The sequence below is a fragment of the Medicago sativa genome, chromosome 2, assembly GCF_051527215.1.
Source record: "Medicago sativa cultivar Bolivia chromosome 2, Bolivia_mono, whole genome shotgun sequence".
Taxonomy (NCBI): domain Eukaryota; kingdom Viridiplantae; phylum Streptophyta; class Magnoliopsida; order Fabales; family Fabaceae; genus Medicago; species Medicago sativa.
This window is the reverse complement of record NC_140750.1, coordinates 32,013,291-32,028,006: the sequence shown is the minus strand read 5'-3', so window position 1 is coordinate 32,028,006 and position 14,716 is coordinate 32,013,291. Positions and strand designations below refer to the sequence as shown.

The 14,716-nt window shown below is 36.4% G+C and overlaps 2 protein-coding genes and 1 long non-coding RNA gene across 3 annotated transcripts; 2 read left to right on the top strand and 1 right to left on the bottom strand.

The window, feature by feature from the left end:
- Positions 1–230: 230 nt before the first annotated feature.
- LOC146946287 (uncharacterized) lies at positions 231–701 on the top strand. The gene is made up of 2 exons (XR_015026678.1): positions 231–370; positions 473–701. It is a non-coding gene; the product is annotated as an uncharacterized LOC146946287 (long non-coding RNA).
- Positions 702–2,670: 1,969 nt separating this feature from the next.
- LOC146946286 (uncharacterized) lies at positions 2,671–6,683 on the top strand. The gene is made up of 5 exons (XM_085748183.1): positions 2,671–3,671; positions 4,147–4,579; positions 4,832–4,929; positions 5,153–5,486; positions 5,865–6,683. Exons 1-5 carry the CDS (start codon positions 2,671–2,673, stop codon positions 6,681–6,683), a joined length of 2,685 nt encoding a protein of 894 aa, XP_085604309.1.
- A 5,739-nt stretch (positions 6,684–12,422) lies between these two features.
- LOC146946285 (guanosine deaminase-like) lies at positions 12,423–14,213 on the bottom strand. Its single transcript, XM_085744424.1, has 5 exons — positions 14,186–14,213; positions 13,606–13,665; positions 13,075–13,265; positions 12,875–12,979; positions 12,423–12,658 (listed from the first exon to the last, which is right to left on the bottom strand). Coding segments are annotated over exons 1-5 (546 nt in total). The 5' UTR covers positions 14,187–14,213; the 3' UTR covers positions 12,423–12,469.
- Positions 14,214–14,716: the final 503 nt, after the last annotated feature.

Here is a 14,716-nt window from a genome sequence, read left to right as displayed (position 1 = left end):
TTTGGGATTTTATCTTTTACGATAGACTTAAAGATAAATAAAAACTATAATGATCTTTCATGAATGTCATAGATTTTATTAGCCATGTTTGTTAAGGTTAAGTAATCAATTGAGTGATGTAAAGAGATCAACTTAACTTATTGATTAGACATATTAGTATTAATATCAAATTTTGTTAATGACTTCTGGCAACTCCTAAGTGTTAATTTAATTGAAGCTAATAAAACAAGAAATTTTGTTTTTATATATAAAGGGATCAAACTTTTGTATGTTTATATCATACAAAGGAGAAAAAATATGGCTCAAATTCTCTTTTATGGTTATGCTTTGATCATCCTTTTTTCTCCATCTCTTGTTGTACCAGTAGAGGGTATGTCATTTTTCACACCATTTTTATTTTATTTTAATATATATTATTCACAAAATTTTATAACCTTTTACTAACATTCTTTTTGCTTATTTGACATTGCAGTAATAATTCCCGAAAGTACCTGTGATTCTGACTTTGATTGTTTACGTTACGAAGATGTATCCAATCTTATTACATGTTGCAATAATGGCCGTTGTGTGATGTTTTTCCCCGACCATTTTCCCCATTTTCCCCGACTTTGATTGGTAGTAGTTATAAGCAAAATTATTATATAGAGAAAGAACATGAGAACATGGGTTAAGGTCACATGATAAATCATTATTAATGATTAGATCATTGATATTTATTTAGGTCATTAATCTGATGTTATAAAATCAATTATAAGAATAACTTTTGAATAATGTTCATCTCAATCAATCTTGAACTGCATTTTACGAGGGTTAGGATCATGTCCTCCGTTCAAGTCTCTCCATTTTCTCATTATTTTAGATTTAGAAGTATAAATTTAAAAGTGTGACATTAAATGAGTTCAAATCTAAAAGCTAATGTCTCTCACGGAGATATAATAATCCAAAAAGCACAATAATTCATTCACTTTCTTTTCTATTTGGAGCTATCATACAAAAACCAGGTAAAAAGAGAATTACAATACTAAACAAAAATGTTCCTAATAATAGAGAGATAAAGTAAAAATTATGATTAAATTTAAATATTTGGGTCTCCTAGGGTTTCCACCTCCTAGGGTTTCTAGCGCCACCCTCCTTTGGGCTGCCGCCGCACCTTGGGCTGGATTTTCCTTGTGAGAAGTTGTATCTCATCTGATCCATGATCTAGATGTTTCTATTCCTGACTATTTATTCCTTCGTAGTTACAGACTTTGCTTCACCAAACCCTAGCCTCCATCAAACTGTTGTCTTGTGAACAGATTGTGTCTTCTCCCTTTCTCTTGCTGTCAAACCGTTTCCCTGTGTTTCCCTTTGATTCACTGATACTATGGATCCCAATCATCTCAATCTCGAAGGCCTGACTTTGCCCGAGGAAGGTTTAACCCTAAACCTAGAGTCTGAACCTGAAACCGCTGCTGTCCTCGAACACTGTCTCATTGGTCGTGTGCTTGCTGATCGTGAAATCCAGTTTGCCTATTTCAGCGAGCGTATGTCTCGTCCTTGGAAGCCAGGCAAACGGGGTTACAATTACTAAGTCTGTGAATGATCGCTATTTGTTCCAATTCCATCACAAGGTTGATGCAAACCCTGTTTTAGAGGAAGGTCCATGGTTGTATGACAATTTTCATATTGTCATGGATCGAATCTCACCTGGTGTCGTCCCAAACTTTGTTCCTCTCAACCATATCGATTTCTGGGTCCAAGTACATGGTCTGCCCTTTGGATTTATCCAGCCGAAAGTAGGTCAAGGTCTAGGCAGTTTCTTAGGAACCCTAAAAGCTTATGTTGACCGCAACTCAATCCATAGCTCCTGTATGCGGATCAAAGTTGCTATTGATGTCACTGTGCCTCTGAAGAAAGCATGGCGTGTCCGTGCAAGCAATGGCGATTTTGTTACTATTAATTTTAAATATGAGAAATTGGGTGTTTTTTGTTACAGGCGTGGTTTACTCGGACATACCGACAAAGTTTGCCCGGAGTTGTTTGAATTAGAAGCTGATGATGGAATTCGTAATTGGGGAGCTGACCTTAAGCCGGTTACAAACAGGATTGGTAATGTTGCAACCAACCGCTGGCTTCAAGATCCATTCCTGTATCTGTGCCACGCCAAACCCATGCTGTTGGTGGCACTGCTGCTGTTCCTGCTGGCTGCGACACACATGCTTCTGGTACGGGAACTCTGACCTCTTTTAATGATCGTATGCTTGCCTTCCAGCACCAACTCACTACCATGAAACAAGATGTTATTGCTGCCCAAAATGCAGCGCATGCTAAAAAAGGTACCGGCTCTAATTCTGCTTGCAAAGTTCAACTTCTGGCTTCCTCCTCTACAGGAACTTCAGCCTCTAGTTTACTGTCGGGCCGCCCTCTAGTGCTTGGTTTACCTGCTGTTCCGTTTGTGACTGAAAATAATGAGGAAGTGAATGAGGAAAATGGCTCGGAATTGAGGAAAAGGAAACGCATGTTTGCCCTTCCGAATGGAGAACCATTTGTTGCTGATGGGGTTATGGGAAACAATGTAATAGGAACCAATGTTAGTCATGGGGAGGATGCTGAAATGAATATATTCTCTAATCCTTTGTTTGATGAAAAAGATGTAATGGCAGGTCCTGATGATCAGGCCTGCCTAGGTGAATGAGTTTAGTGGCATGGAATTGCCGGGATGTAGGTAGCCCGAGTGCAATTCCAGACCTTAAGTACCTAGTTCGGCACTTCAATCCGGACCTTTTGTTCCTTAATGAGACTCTAGCTCACCGTAATAAAATTGAAGAACTTCGTTTTTTGCTTGGTTACGATTCTTGTTTTCATGTAGACCGCACCGATAGAGCCGGGGGTTTAGCTATATTTTGGAAAAATTCATTGCATTGTCAGCTTGTTATTTTTTCAAGTAATCACATCACTGTTGAAATTGAAATTAATACTCTTGGTATTTGGCGACTTACCGGCTATTATGGCTATCCTAATGGATGTCGTAGAACAGCCGCTTGGAATTTTCTCCGACAACTTTCCACTCATTTTTCAAGTCCGTGGTGTATATTCGGCGACTTTAACGACATTTTGGATGCAAGTGAGAAAAGGGGACGTACCATGCACTCTCCTTGGCTTATAAATGGTTTTTGCAGAGCTGTTCTTGATTCCGGTTTATCTGACGTCCCGGTTGAAGGGTATCCTTTTACTTGGTTCAAAAGTCTTGGTACTCCGCGTGCGGTGGACGAAAGTTTAGATCGCGCACTTGCTAATAATTTATGGTTTAATATGTTTCCAAATGCTGTTGCTGAGACTCTTGTGGCATCTACTTCTGATCACTACCCTATACTTGTAAATGTTGCGCCTATACCTCGGCCTAATGTTCATAAACGACATTTTCGTTATGAAAATGCGTGGCAACTTGAACTGGGGTTTAAGGAGCTAGTTACTAACTCTTGGCAGGATCATTCAACAAGCACTCTTATGCCGAAATACGGTTGCATGCTTCCGGGGAGCATCAAAACCGCATGCTTGAGCTTAGAAAACGGATGCAACGTCTGTTGTCCCAAGATGATGCATATTGGCGTCAACGTGCTAAAACTCATTGGTACAAGGATGGCGACAGAAATACAAAGTTTTTTCATGCCTCGGCAACATCCCGGAAGAAGGTAAATTGCATAACCTCTCTTGATGATGATGCAGGTAATAATGTCACTAGTGAACAAGGCATGCAAGAAGTAGCGCGGAATTATTTTGTGAATATTTTTCAACAACAAAACAGTGACTTCTCTTCTGTACTTGATGTTATTAATACATCCATTTCTGCTATTGATAATGATACACTCACGACACCATTTACAAAGGTCGAGTTTTGAGCTACTATTTTTTCTATGCATCCGGACAAATGCTCCGGCCCCGATGGATATAGTCCGGGTTTCTACCAACACTTTTGGACTCTATGTGGTGATGATATTTTCAAAGAATGTTATGGCTGGTTAGATACAGGACAGTTTCCACCTGATTTAAATATTACTAACATTGCACTTATTCCTAAAGGTTCTAGCAGGTTAGCATGAAAGATTGGCGACCAATAGCACTATGCAATGTGCTATATAAAATTATATCTAAGGTTTTAGCAAACAGGTTGAAGAACGTATTGTCTCAATGCATTTCTGATAACCAGTCTGCGTTTGTTCCTGGTCGCTCCATTCTAGATAATGCTATGGTAGCCATTGAAGTTCTACACTTCATGAAAGCCAAGACACATGGGGAGGATAGGTATGTTTCTCTCAAACTTGATATTAGCAAAGCCTATAATCGAATGGATTGGAATTACTTGATGGCTGTCTTAAATAAAATGGGTTTTCATCAGCGTTGGATTCAATGGATGCGTATGTGTGTAGAGTCAGTCGATTATTCCATGCTTGTTAACGGTGAACAGGTTGGCCCTATTATTCCAGGGCGTGGTCTACGTCAAGGGGATCCTCTTTCCCCTTATTTGTTTATTATTTGCGCAGAAGGCTTATCAGCGCTCATCCGAGATGCTGAGAGGAGAAGTGTCCTTACGGGAACAAAGGTTTGTCGCCAAGCACCTTCTGTTTCTCATCTTTTGTTCGTTGATGACTGTTTTCTATTTTTTAAAGTTACTGAGGCGCATGCACATATTATGAAAAATATATTATCTACTTATGAGTTAGCCTCGGGTCAAGCGATCAGTTTGCCAAAATCAGAGATCTATTGTAGCCGTAATGTCCCTAACAAGCTTAAAATCACTATCACTGACATTCTTGGAGTTTAGGTAAATATCTGGGCCTACCTTCTATGATAGGTCGTGACCGAAAAGCTACCTTTGCATATATTAAGGATCGAGTTTGGCAGAAAATCAATTCCTGGAGTGGTAAGTGTCTCTCGAAAGCGGGTCGTGAGGTAATGATAAAGTCTGTTTTGCAATCTATTCCCACTTATGTGATGAGTATTTTTCAGCTACCTAGTACTTTGATTGACTCCATTGAAAAGATGATGAATTCTTTTTGGTGGGGCAATGGTAAAACGATGCAAAGAGGAATTCATTGGATGAATTGGGAGAAGCTGTCGGCACCAAAAATTCATGGAGGTATGGGTTTCAAATATCTCTCTGCTTTTAATTTAGCTATGTTGGGAAACATGGTTGGAAATTCATTACGGAACCGGATTCTCTTGTTGCTCGAGTTTTTAAAGCTCACTATTTCCCATCTGGCTCCTATCTCACGGCTACCGTTGGACATAATCCGAGCTATGTTTGGCGCATCATCATGCACGCTAGATTTATAGTATGTGGGGGAGCACGTTGGAGCATAGGTTCAGGTGCTACCATTCCCATTCTTAATGAACCTTGGTTGACGAATGGGGAGTGCATTAGCAGTGATATTCCAGGTGCTCACTTCGTCCATAATTTCACTATTAATAGTTTGATGAATCTACAGGATAAAAGCTGGAATGAGCAGGTGGTTCGATAAGTATTTAGTGTGGATATTGCAGATAAAATACTTCATACGCCACTTATTTCTCAGGTCGAGGAAGATAGATTTATTTGGAAGGCAGAAAGGCACGGATGTTACTCTGTACGTAGTGCCTACAGGTTGTGTGTAATAGATTTAATTGATTCTTCCTATTTATGGCGTCCGGGGTATTGGTCTGGAATTTGGAACCTTAAAGTTCCACCGAAGGTTAAGAATTTAATTTGGCGTATGTGTCGAGGATGTTTACCGACGCGTGTTCGTCTGTTAGACAAAGGTGTCGCATGCCCCACTAATTGTTCTAGTTGTGACTCTATTCATGAGGATCTTTTGCATGTTTTCTTCTAATGTCCTTTTGCTATACAGGTATGGAACAGGACCGGCCTTTGGAGCTCGGTGCAATATGCTCTCACTCATACTACTTCAGCTACGAATGCTATTTTCTATCTTTTAGAGAATTTGTCTGCTGATTTATCTCAACGTCTGTCAACTGTTATGTGGAGCTTGTGGAAACACCGCAATCTTAAAGTTTGGGACGATGTTACAGAAACAAGTGCGGTGGTTGTAGAGCGTGCTAGGAACATGGTTACGGACTGGCAACTAGCGAATGCGCCAGAAATTCTTGCATCCCACTCGCCTTCTCAGCATCCTTTAGCCGTGAATGTGGGGACCTCCAACTCACGCCAACGAAATAAAACATTGTGGCAGCCCCCTATGTCAGGTAGATACAAATGTAACATTGACGCAGCCTTTTCTTCTCATCTTAACCGCACAGATATTGGCGTCTTTGTTCGTGACTCGGAAGGTACGTTTGTTCTGGCTAAGACTTTTACATATCCTTGTACTATTTCAGTAGATGTGGGTGAAGCTTTAGGGCTGCACGCTGCACTACAATGGTTGAGTGACATGGTGTTTGATAATGTGGACTTTGAAACAGACTCTAAGTTAACAGTTGATGCCTTCCAGTCTACTCGAAACAACTTGTCTGAATTTGGTTGTATCATTTCTTCCTGTCGTTCTTTGTTTCGCAATTTATTTTCTAACTCTAGGGTGGAGTTTGTTAGGCGACAAGCCAACGCGGTGGCTCATACTCTTGCACGAGAGGCCACGTGTTCCACTAGTTCCGCCGTTTATTATGATATACCTAATTGTATTGAGACTCTTATTATCAATGAAATGCTATAAGCATGTTTCCTTCAACAAAAAAAAAATACTAAACAAAAGACTCTCAAACTATATATTATTTTTTTGTTTGTTAAGGTGAATCAATAGGTACCAATAAATAGTTATTCTTTGAAAAGTCATTAACCCAAGCTAAGTATCAACCAATGAAAATCAAAAGAAATTCATGAATCTGCCATGAGGTACTTCAAGTGAAATTTTTTTTTCTACCCCTATCACCAAAAAAATTTATATATCTGCCCCTAGTTGAAAATTATTGATACAAATGTCCTTATTCTCCATTTCACTTGGCGAGCATACCCATTTTTTCCACACTCTCTGCAAATTTGCAGGGTGCCTGCAGCTTTTTCAATGCTTTACAAATGGAATGGCGAGCATAGTTTTTTTTTTTTTTTAAGTTTTTTTTTTCTGTTCATTGTTTGAAATGGCGAACAAGCCATCTTTTATTTTTAGTTTTTTTCCTTTTCTTGTTTCTTAGTTTAAGATGGTGAGCATGTTTAAAATTTGAGGAAGCAGGATGAATTGAAATTATTCACTACAATAAATGATGTTAGAAGTAGGCAGTTGTAATTAAATCTGTGTGCCAAATTCATCAATGAAATGGACAGAGGACACTTGCCATAACCAATGTTACGTGCATGAATACCAATGGCATTGATCCAACGTGTAATAAATCTACATAGCAAGCCAAAATAGAAAAATACCAAGATGAGTGTGGGATCCCTTGAAAAAAAAGATGGGTGTGGGATAAAAAATGGAAACATGCTCGCCATCTTAAACATATAAACAAGAAAAGAAAAAAAAAACTAAAAATAAAAAATTGCTTGTTCGCCATTCAATTTGTAGAGCATAGAAAAAGCTGCAGGCACCCTGCAACTTTGCAGAGAGTGTGGAAAAAATGGGTATGCTCGCCAAGTGAAATGGAGAATAAGGGCATTTGTATCAATAATTTTCAACTAGGGGCAGATATATCAATTTTTTTTGGTGATAGGGGCAGAAAAAAAAAATTCAGCACATGGGAATTTTTTAGGATTGAAGAACCTTTAAGACTTTCAGCACAAATTTCGACGGCAGAACTTTATCCTTTGATTCTTTTTCAACTGGGTTCTGCAGGTTCATAACTTATATTACATTTTTGTTTCTTTAGCCACTAATTTTTCATCCAACTTAGAAGCAATAAGATAAAAAAAACGAAAAATCAAAAAATTTCTTGAGAGAAGTCGTCGCTACAGCTGTCCCCTCCTTGTCCTGCACATTCGCGCGCATAGAACAGGCACGATTAGAATCAGTCCGCCCGGTCCTTGCTTTCTTCTTCTTGGGAGACTCCACCGTCTCAACCACGACCCCATCACCACCTACTTCTACTTGCTATGTGTCCATATCTGCCTGACCAGAAGCATTCTCCACCTTTGAAAAAGTATCTTTCCTCCTGTTCTTTCAAGACTGCAAGCCAGCTGGATCACTGGTTCATAGGTTCTGCAAACATAGAAAATGAAAACATAAAAGAAAGTACTAATTAAGTAAAACTACAGGGACATACCAATATAACAAAACACTCACGCAGATAGGCGTCCAAATCATCTGGATCCCCTTCTTTATCCAACAACTTACGAATGTTAGAAAGTAACATCTTATCCAGAAAGCATACAACATCTTGCTTATATGGTGTCATTTTATCAAAATCATAACCCGTTACAGTAGCCGGAGCAGGGGTCCAACTCAAATGAAACTTTGGCTCTCCTTCGATGAAGACAGAGGCAACTGCACAATTCAGGTGCTCCCTTCACCTTGACAAAAGTATCCTTCCAAATTCCAATCCTTCTTGAAGTTAGAAGCGTAGGGGGAAATAGTTTTTTACCAGGATAGGCGCTAATAGACACCCAGGTTCCTTTATTCATGTCTTTGGTCCCATAGAAATATAGAAAGGGACCAAGTAAAGGCTCAATTTTCGAATGCCTTACAGAAAATATCGAAACCACGTATGAACGCCCCAGTGTTAGGGCGAATCTGTGAAGGCGCCACGTTCAGAATCTTTAAGACGTCCATCTCAAAGGCATTGAAGGGAATTTGCACTCTAAATTCTTCCAAAACCGCCGCATACATGTAGTATACCTCGTCGCCCTCAGGATGTTGAGTGCACACACTCTCGCCCTCATCATAGGGAATCAGTTCTACATCCTCCTCATGTCCAGCAGACGAGATATCCCTCTCACCAACCGACTCGATCTCTTCATCACAAACGAAAGGACAAATCTCCTTTCCCTTAAACGGCCCTGGAGTAGAATAGAGGAAAACACAATCACTGTCAGAGCTGTCACTACTACCACTATCGCTATCAGCGAAAGCTCACCAAAAAGCCTATCACCATTAAGACCTAGTTCTTGAACTTCCCAATCAATCACTCCATTAGGACGTGTTGCATGTTTCAAGCAATCCTTTCTTAATTTTTCCCTCTTCTCAGAATTAGTAGGAGAAATCACTCTACCTGACTCGTCACAATCCCTAATCAATACCATCGCTAAAAGCTAAAAACGAAAGAGTTCTTAAAACTAGAGAGAAAGGAAAACGAGGAGTACCTGGAAAGCTTGGAGGTTAGAGTGATAGAAATCCAAGAAAAGCAGCTAAGCAAAGCAAAATCGGTAGGGTTTAGAAACACAAAGACCATAAATGAAAACAGAAAATTAGGAAGAAGGCATTTATAGAAAATGAAAACTAGGTCGCCTCGGAAAACGCGTCGTCCTCACAAACGATTGGCGACACGTGGAGACGAAAACCATAATTCAGACACATCATTGCCACTGAAAGATCCAAGAGCTCACCTCGAACTGTTTCGCCCTGCAAAAATGAGAATGCCCGCCAGAAAGGCACAACCCACTTCACCCCTTTTTTCAAAGACTCATGCTTGGGGGGCTTGGAGGAGGTTAAATCAGGAACGAGTCATACATCTACCCCCAGGGCCTCTTAAACAAATTAGAAACGCCATAGGGAGATGACTCCAAATAAAGATGACACATCTACCCCCAGGGGCTCTTAAAAAAATTAGAGACACTCTAAGGAGATAACTCCGAACATAAGATTCACTAAACAGGTCTAAACAGTTCGCCTTTTCCCTAGATTCCTGCTTGGGGGTTGTGAACCATCAACCTCAAACAAAATAAATGTACACCCCAAGGGGGCTCTGAAGACAGAGTCAAGTGCCCTAGGCGGGGCTTCTCAAGATTAGAACATGCTACCCAAAGACGAAAAACAAAGTGGTAATGCAAGCACACACAAAATTTCAAAACAACATCAAATATATATCACTTCGCCTTGTCCCAAGACTCGTGCTTGGGGGGCTGTGGACCGTCATAATATTCCTAAGGACCTGAAAGACCTCCAAAAGGGCTTTTAGACCACTTAAAGAGGTCTTAGCGCCCTCCAAAAGGGCCCTGGGCGTGCCTTATCCAGGGCGCCGCCTCAGTAATCTCTAGAATCCTCTATAAACTGCCCAAAATACACAAATACCCCTATTGGAAACCCAGGCCCATAGAAGGCTATAAATAACCAACCGAAACCCCGACCCATAGAAGGCTATAAATACCACCCTTGAGAGCCTTCTCAAGGCATCCAATAATCAGTCTAAACCCTAGAATACGATATTGAACCCTAGTATCCTCTATTGTACTTTTTGCAAGTACATATAGATAGACTCATCTAGTTTGTTATACTTTTTATATGGTAATGGAAAAAACTGGACATTGGTGTTTGTTACACTTTTATTTTAATATTTAAATTTTTTTCTTATCTATTTGTTACATGTGTTATTTGAATTGAAAATTTGTGGCATTTTTGGAAAGAGAAAAAATCAGCCCAAATGAGCTGAAATGGGTTGTTTTCTTTATACATAGTTCAGAAGTATAGATATAAAGAAAATATAAGATAGTTGACTGACTTTTTCATTATGTCAATTATACACCAAAACAAATGTTTCTTTAATACTCCTTCCGTTCCTTTTTAAGTGTCGTTTTAGATGAATTTTTCGTTCCTATTTAATTGTCGTTTTGGTATTTTTAAGGGTATGATTTGTCAATTATACCCTTTGTCAATTATTCTTATATTTTTCAATAAAACTAATTAGTGTTATATATTTGAAAAACTGAAGATTGTTTTTTTTAAACAAAGTTCGTTTGCTTTGTTTTAAAACAAAATTTGTTTCTTGTTATCTTCAAATTTAAATAAAATTTTGTTACCTATGATAATAGTTCCATGAAGAGTTAAAATTCTATAAATAACATGAGTAGTACTTGTTAAAAATTTCAAGAGACCTGCACAATATTTAGTAAATTGAAAATTGTTTGTTATGAGAGAAAGATAAAACGCACAAAAAAATAAAAATTTGTTGGAGAAAGAGAGTAGTAACTAACAATTGTTTGTTACATATTAAATTTATTAGAAAGATAAAGTGTGTGCAAAAAAATAGAAAATTATTAGTGGATTAAAATGAGGGTATAGTAGAAAAAAAGTGTGCAAAAATACGTTTCGCTATTTTTGTGTTAAAATTCTATAACGACACTTAAAAAGGAATAGAGGGAGTAATGATTATTGTTGGTGTCATTAAAAAGATAAGAATTTAGATTATAATTTTTTGTTCATTTAAATAGATAAACAATATTAGTTTGGTTTGTTATGATTTGAAGGCAACAATCATTTATATTTATACTTTTAATCAAAATGAAAATTTCATAGAAAACCACCGTTCATAATATTCAAGTTTACCGCAATAAAAAGAAAATAACATGTTTCGACTATTTTAGGCTGACTTTTTTGTAATTCCAATTATATCTTTAAACACATTTTCCTATAATAATGTTATGTTGTTGGTGTTATTAAAAAAGTTAAGAGTTTTTATTATATTTGTTATATTAATTTTGTCAATATGAAAGTAACCAAAAAAGAATAAAAAGTAACCAAATTTTTTTTGTCAATATGAAAAATAAACACAGTTTGTTGAGTTTGTTACATTTGAAAATCAGGAATATCTATAAGTACTTAATATTTTAATCTATATAAAAAAATTATATAAAATATTGTTTGTAATTTACACACAAATTTTGATAAAATATCGTTCATAATAATATATACATGTTAACGCAATAAAAAAAATAGAAAGACAAACATATTGTTTGTAATTTACACACAAATTTTGATAAAATATCGTTCATAATAATATATACATGTTAACGCAATAAAAAAAATGGAAAGATAACGCAATAAAAAAAATGGAAAGACAAACACATGAGTATCCGTTTGTTTTTAACTTTTTGGTGGTGGCCTTTGGTGGTGGCCAGGGTTCGAACCCTAGACCTTGCATATATTATGCATTGTCCTTACCAACTGAGCTAAGCTTACGAGGACAGCGTTTTTAACTAATTATTATTAAATAAAATTTGCTTAAAGCGTTGAACTAAGTGATAGTAATATGCATGCTAAATTGGTTAATTTAAACTTTAAAGTCCAACTCTTATTTTTTTTTGAAAAAAAAGTCCAACTCTTATTGATATAGAAAAGGCCCAACTTCTATGATTCAAATATTACAAATTTCCTCCTTAAAAATTAAACATGCTATTAGAAATATACAATACAAGGATTTAATACAATCTTACATCAAATATTTATTACTCTATAACTTCCATTTTGATCCTCCACAAACAGTACTTCTATGATACACATGATGGTAACTAGCTTATTTATATACGAAGCTAATTATCAATGAGAGTTAATCACAATGACTTAGGAAAAGACACAATTGATTAATACATTCGAAATTTTTCCTTTGTTTTCTCAAACACTTCTTCAGCAATTATGGCCTCATTGCCATCAGCTCTTTTAATCTCCAATTGTGCTTTCTGATAAAATCCAGTTCCTCGTAATGCATCAGCTATAAAATCATCAAAACCAATTGCAATTGCTGCCTCAGCTTTTGCTCCATAAACCAACCTCTACATAAAAAATAATACTATATAATATGAGAATGTATGTCCAAAAGTATGTTAAAAAGAAATGTAGAAACTTTCATAATTTGTATACCAAATAAAAATAACAAATAAATGGAGTCTCATAAATCCTAGCTCAACTGACAAAAATGCCAAAATTGTTAGGTCAGACGTCATGATCGGGTTTAGAAAATAAATGCAAAGGAATTAGGAAGTTACAACCTTAACACGTGAAAGGTGGATAGCACCAAAGCACATTGGGCATGGTTCACAAGAAGCATATATTTCACATTCAGAAAGTTCTATCTGCTTCAGCTTCTTACAAGCCTGAAAAAATGATAGCATTGTGTGTAAAAATTAGATTAACTAATACAAAAAAAATTAAGGAAATTATTTGAGTAAAACTTATTTAATTGAATAACCTCTCTTATTGCTGTGACTTCAGCATGAGCAGAAGGGTCAGTGTTCCTTAGAACCATGTTGTGACAACTAGCAATAACTTCATCATTCAAAACTATAACGGCACCAAATGGACCTCCATCTTCACATTCTACACCTTTATAGGCTTCTTCAACTGCTTTTCTTAAAAACTTGTGGTCTCTATCCTTGATAGCTAATTACACAATCAAAATGTGTAAGTCACAGATGAAAATATCATTTCAAGCCTAATGTCTAGAAGTATATGCGTGACACAATAATAAATGGAAATATACGCTCTTTTCTCTTTTAAAATTGTTCATCCTTCCTTTCAAAATTTTCCATTCCCTTAATTCAGGGTGAGTTAATTCACGCTGTCACTTTTAACATTGGTTGAACCGACTTAAATAGTCATCGAACCGATCTTAAAAGTGACAACGTGACTTAACTTACGATGAATTTTGAGAATGAACAATTTTCTAATGAATGAATGAGTGAAATTGGAAGATGAAAACTGAACTGTTCACAAACATTACCTTGCTTGTGGCCAGCAAAAGCAGAAGCTACTGCAACAGTTCCATCCTTGTTTTGCACCACTACGATGATCAAAAACAAAAATAAAAATAAATCATAAATAATGCCATAATAATCAGTTTAAATAATATTTTTTGTTTGAAATGTGTTCATTATCTTAAATGATGTCAAAGTTATAAACATGGTTAGTGCATAATTATAAAAAATAATCAAAACATATATAATAGATTTTAATTATCATCAACTTATAAATAAATGATACAATGACACAACACTATGATACAATATGCTTGAACATATTTTTTACACCGTCAGTACACAGCTATTGAACCATACATAATACTACATTAACTATTTAACATTTAATATTGGTATTTTCAACAAAAAAAAACATTTAATATGGGTATTTGCTTGTGAAAAATATATTTCTCTGCCACTAATTTCTTCCATGACTAAAGCTGATTTTTTTTTTTTAAGACTTGTACAAATTGAATTTGAAGACTCCATAACTAAAGTTGATGTCAATAACAAAATAAAATAAGAAAAAATATACAAAACAAAATGACCAATTCGATCACTTACTCTTTTTCTATTGAAATTCGATAATTTGCTATTGCTCCTTATGTGAATACAAGTATATATAGGTTCATTGGTGATATCAACTAAATATGGTCCCCCCCTACATTAATGATTTAATCAAATAAAAGAGAAAACACATCAGAAGATGATGTTATCGTGCTGGCAAGAATTAGATGCGGAATAAAAAAATGTACGTATGGATAAATTGTCAAAAAGTGCATGAATGTGGCTTGAAATATGACTCATCACATTTTAATCATATATGGTATGTAGATCTTATCCTAGTGACTTTAGTTATGGACATACTATAAATGTGGAATGTGTTTCTCCATATTGTGACTCATGAAACACACGAATTCTTGCGTACTTATCCTTTGTCTTCATAAATCTTGATAAGTATCGAACAACTTATCACAATGGATTGAATTGGATAGGATAATATGCTTCATTAGCCTAAATAATATCCCCATGGTTGAGATGTCTTCATATATTTTAATCACATAAAATATACATAGAAAATTATACAATAGTGGT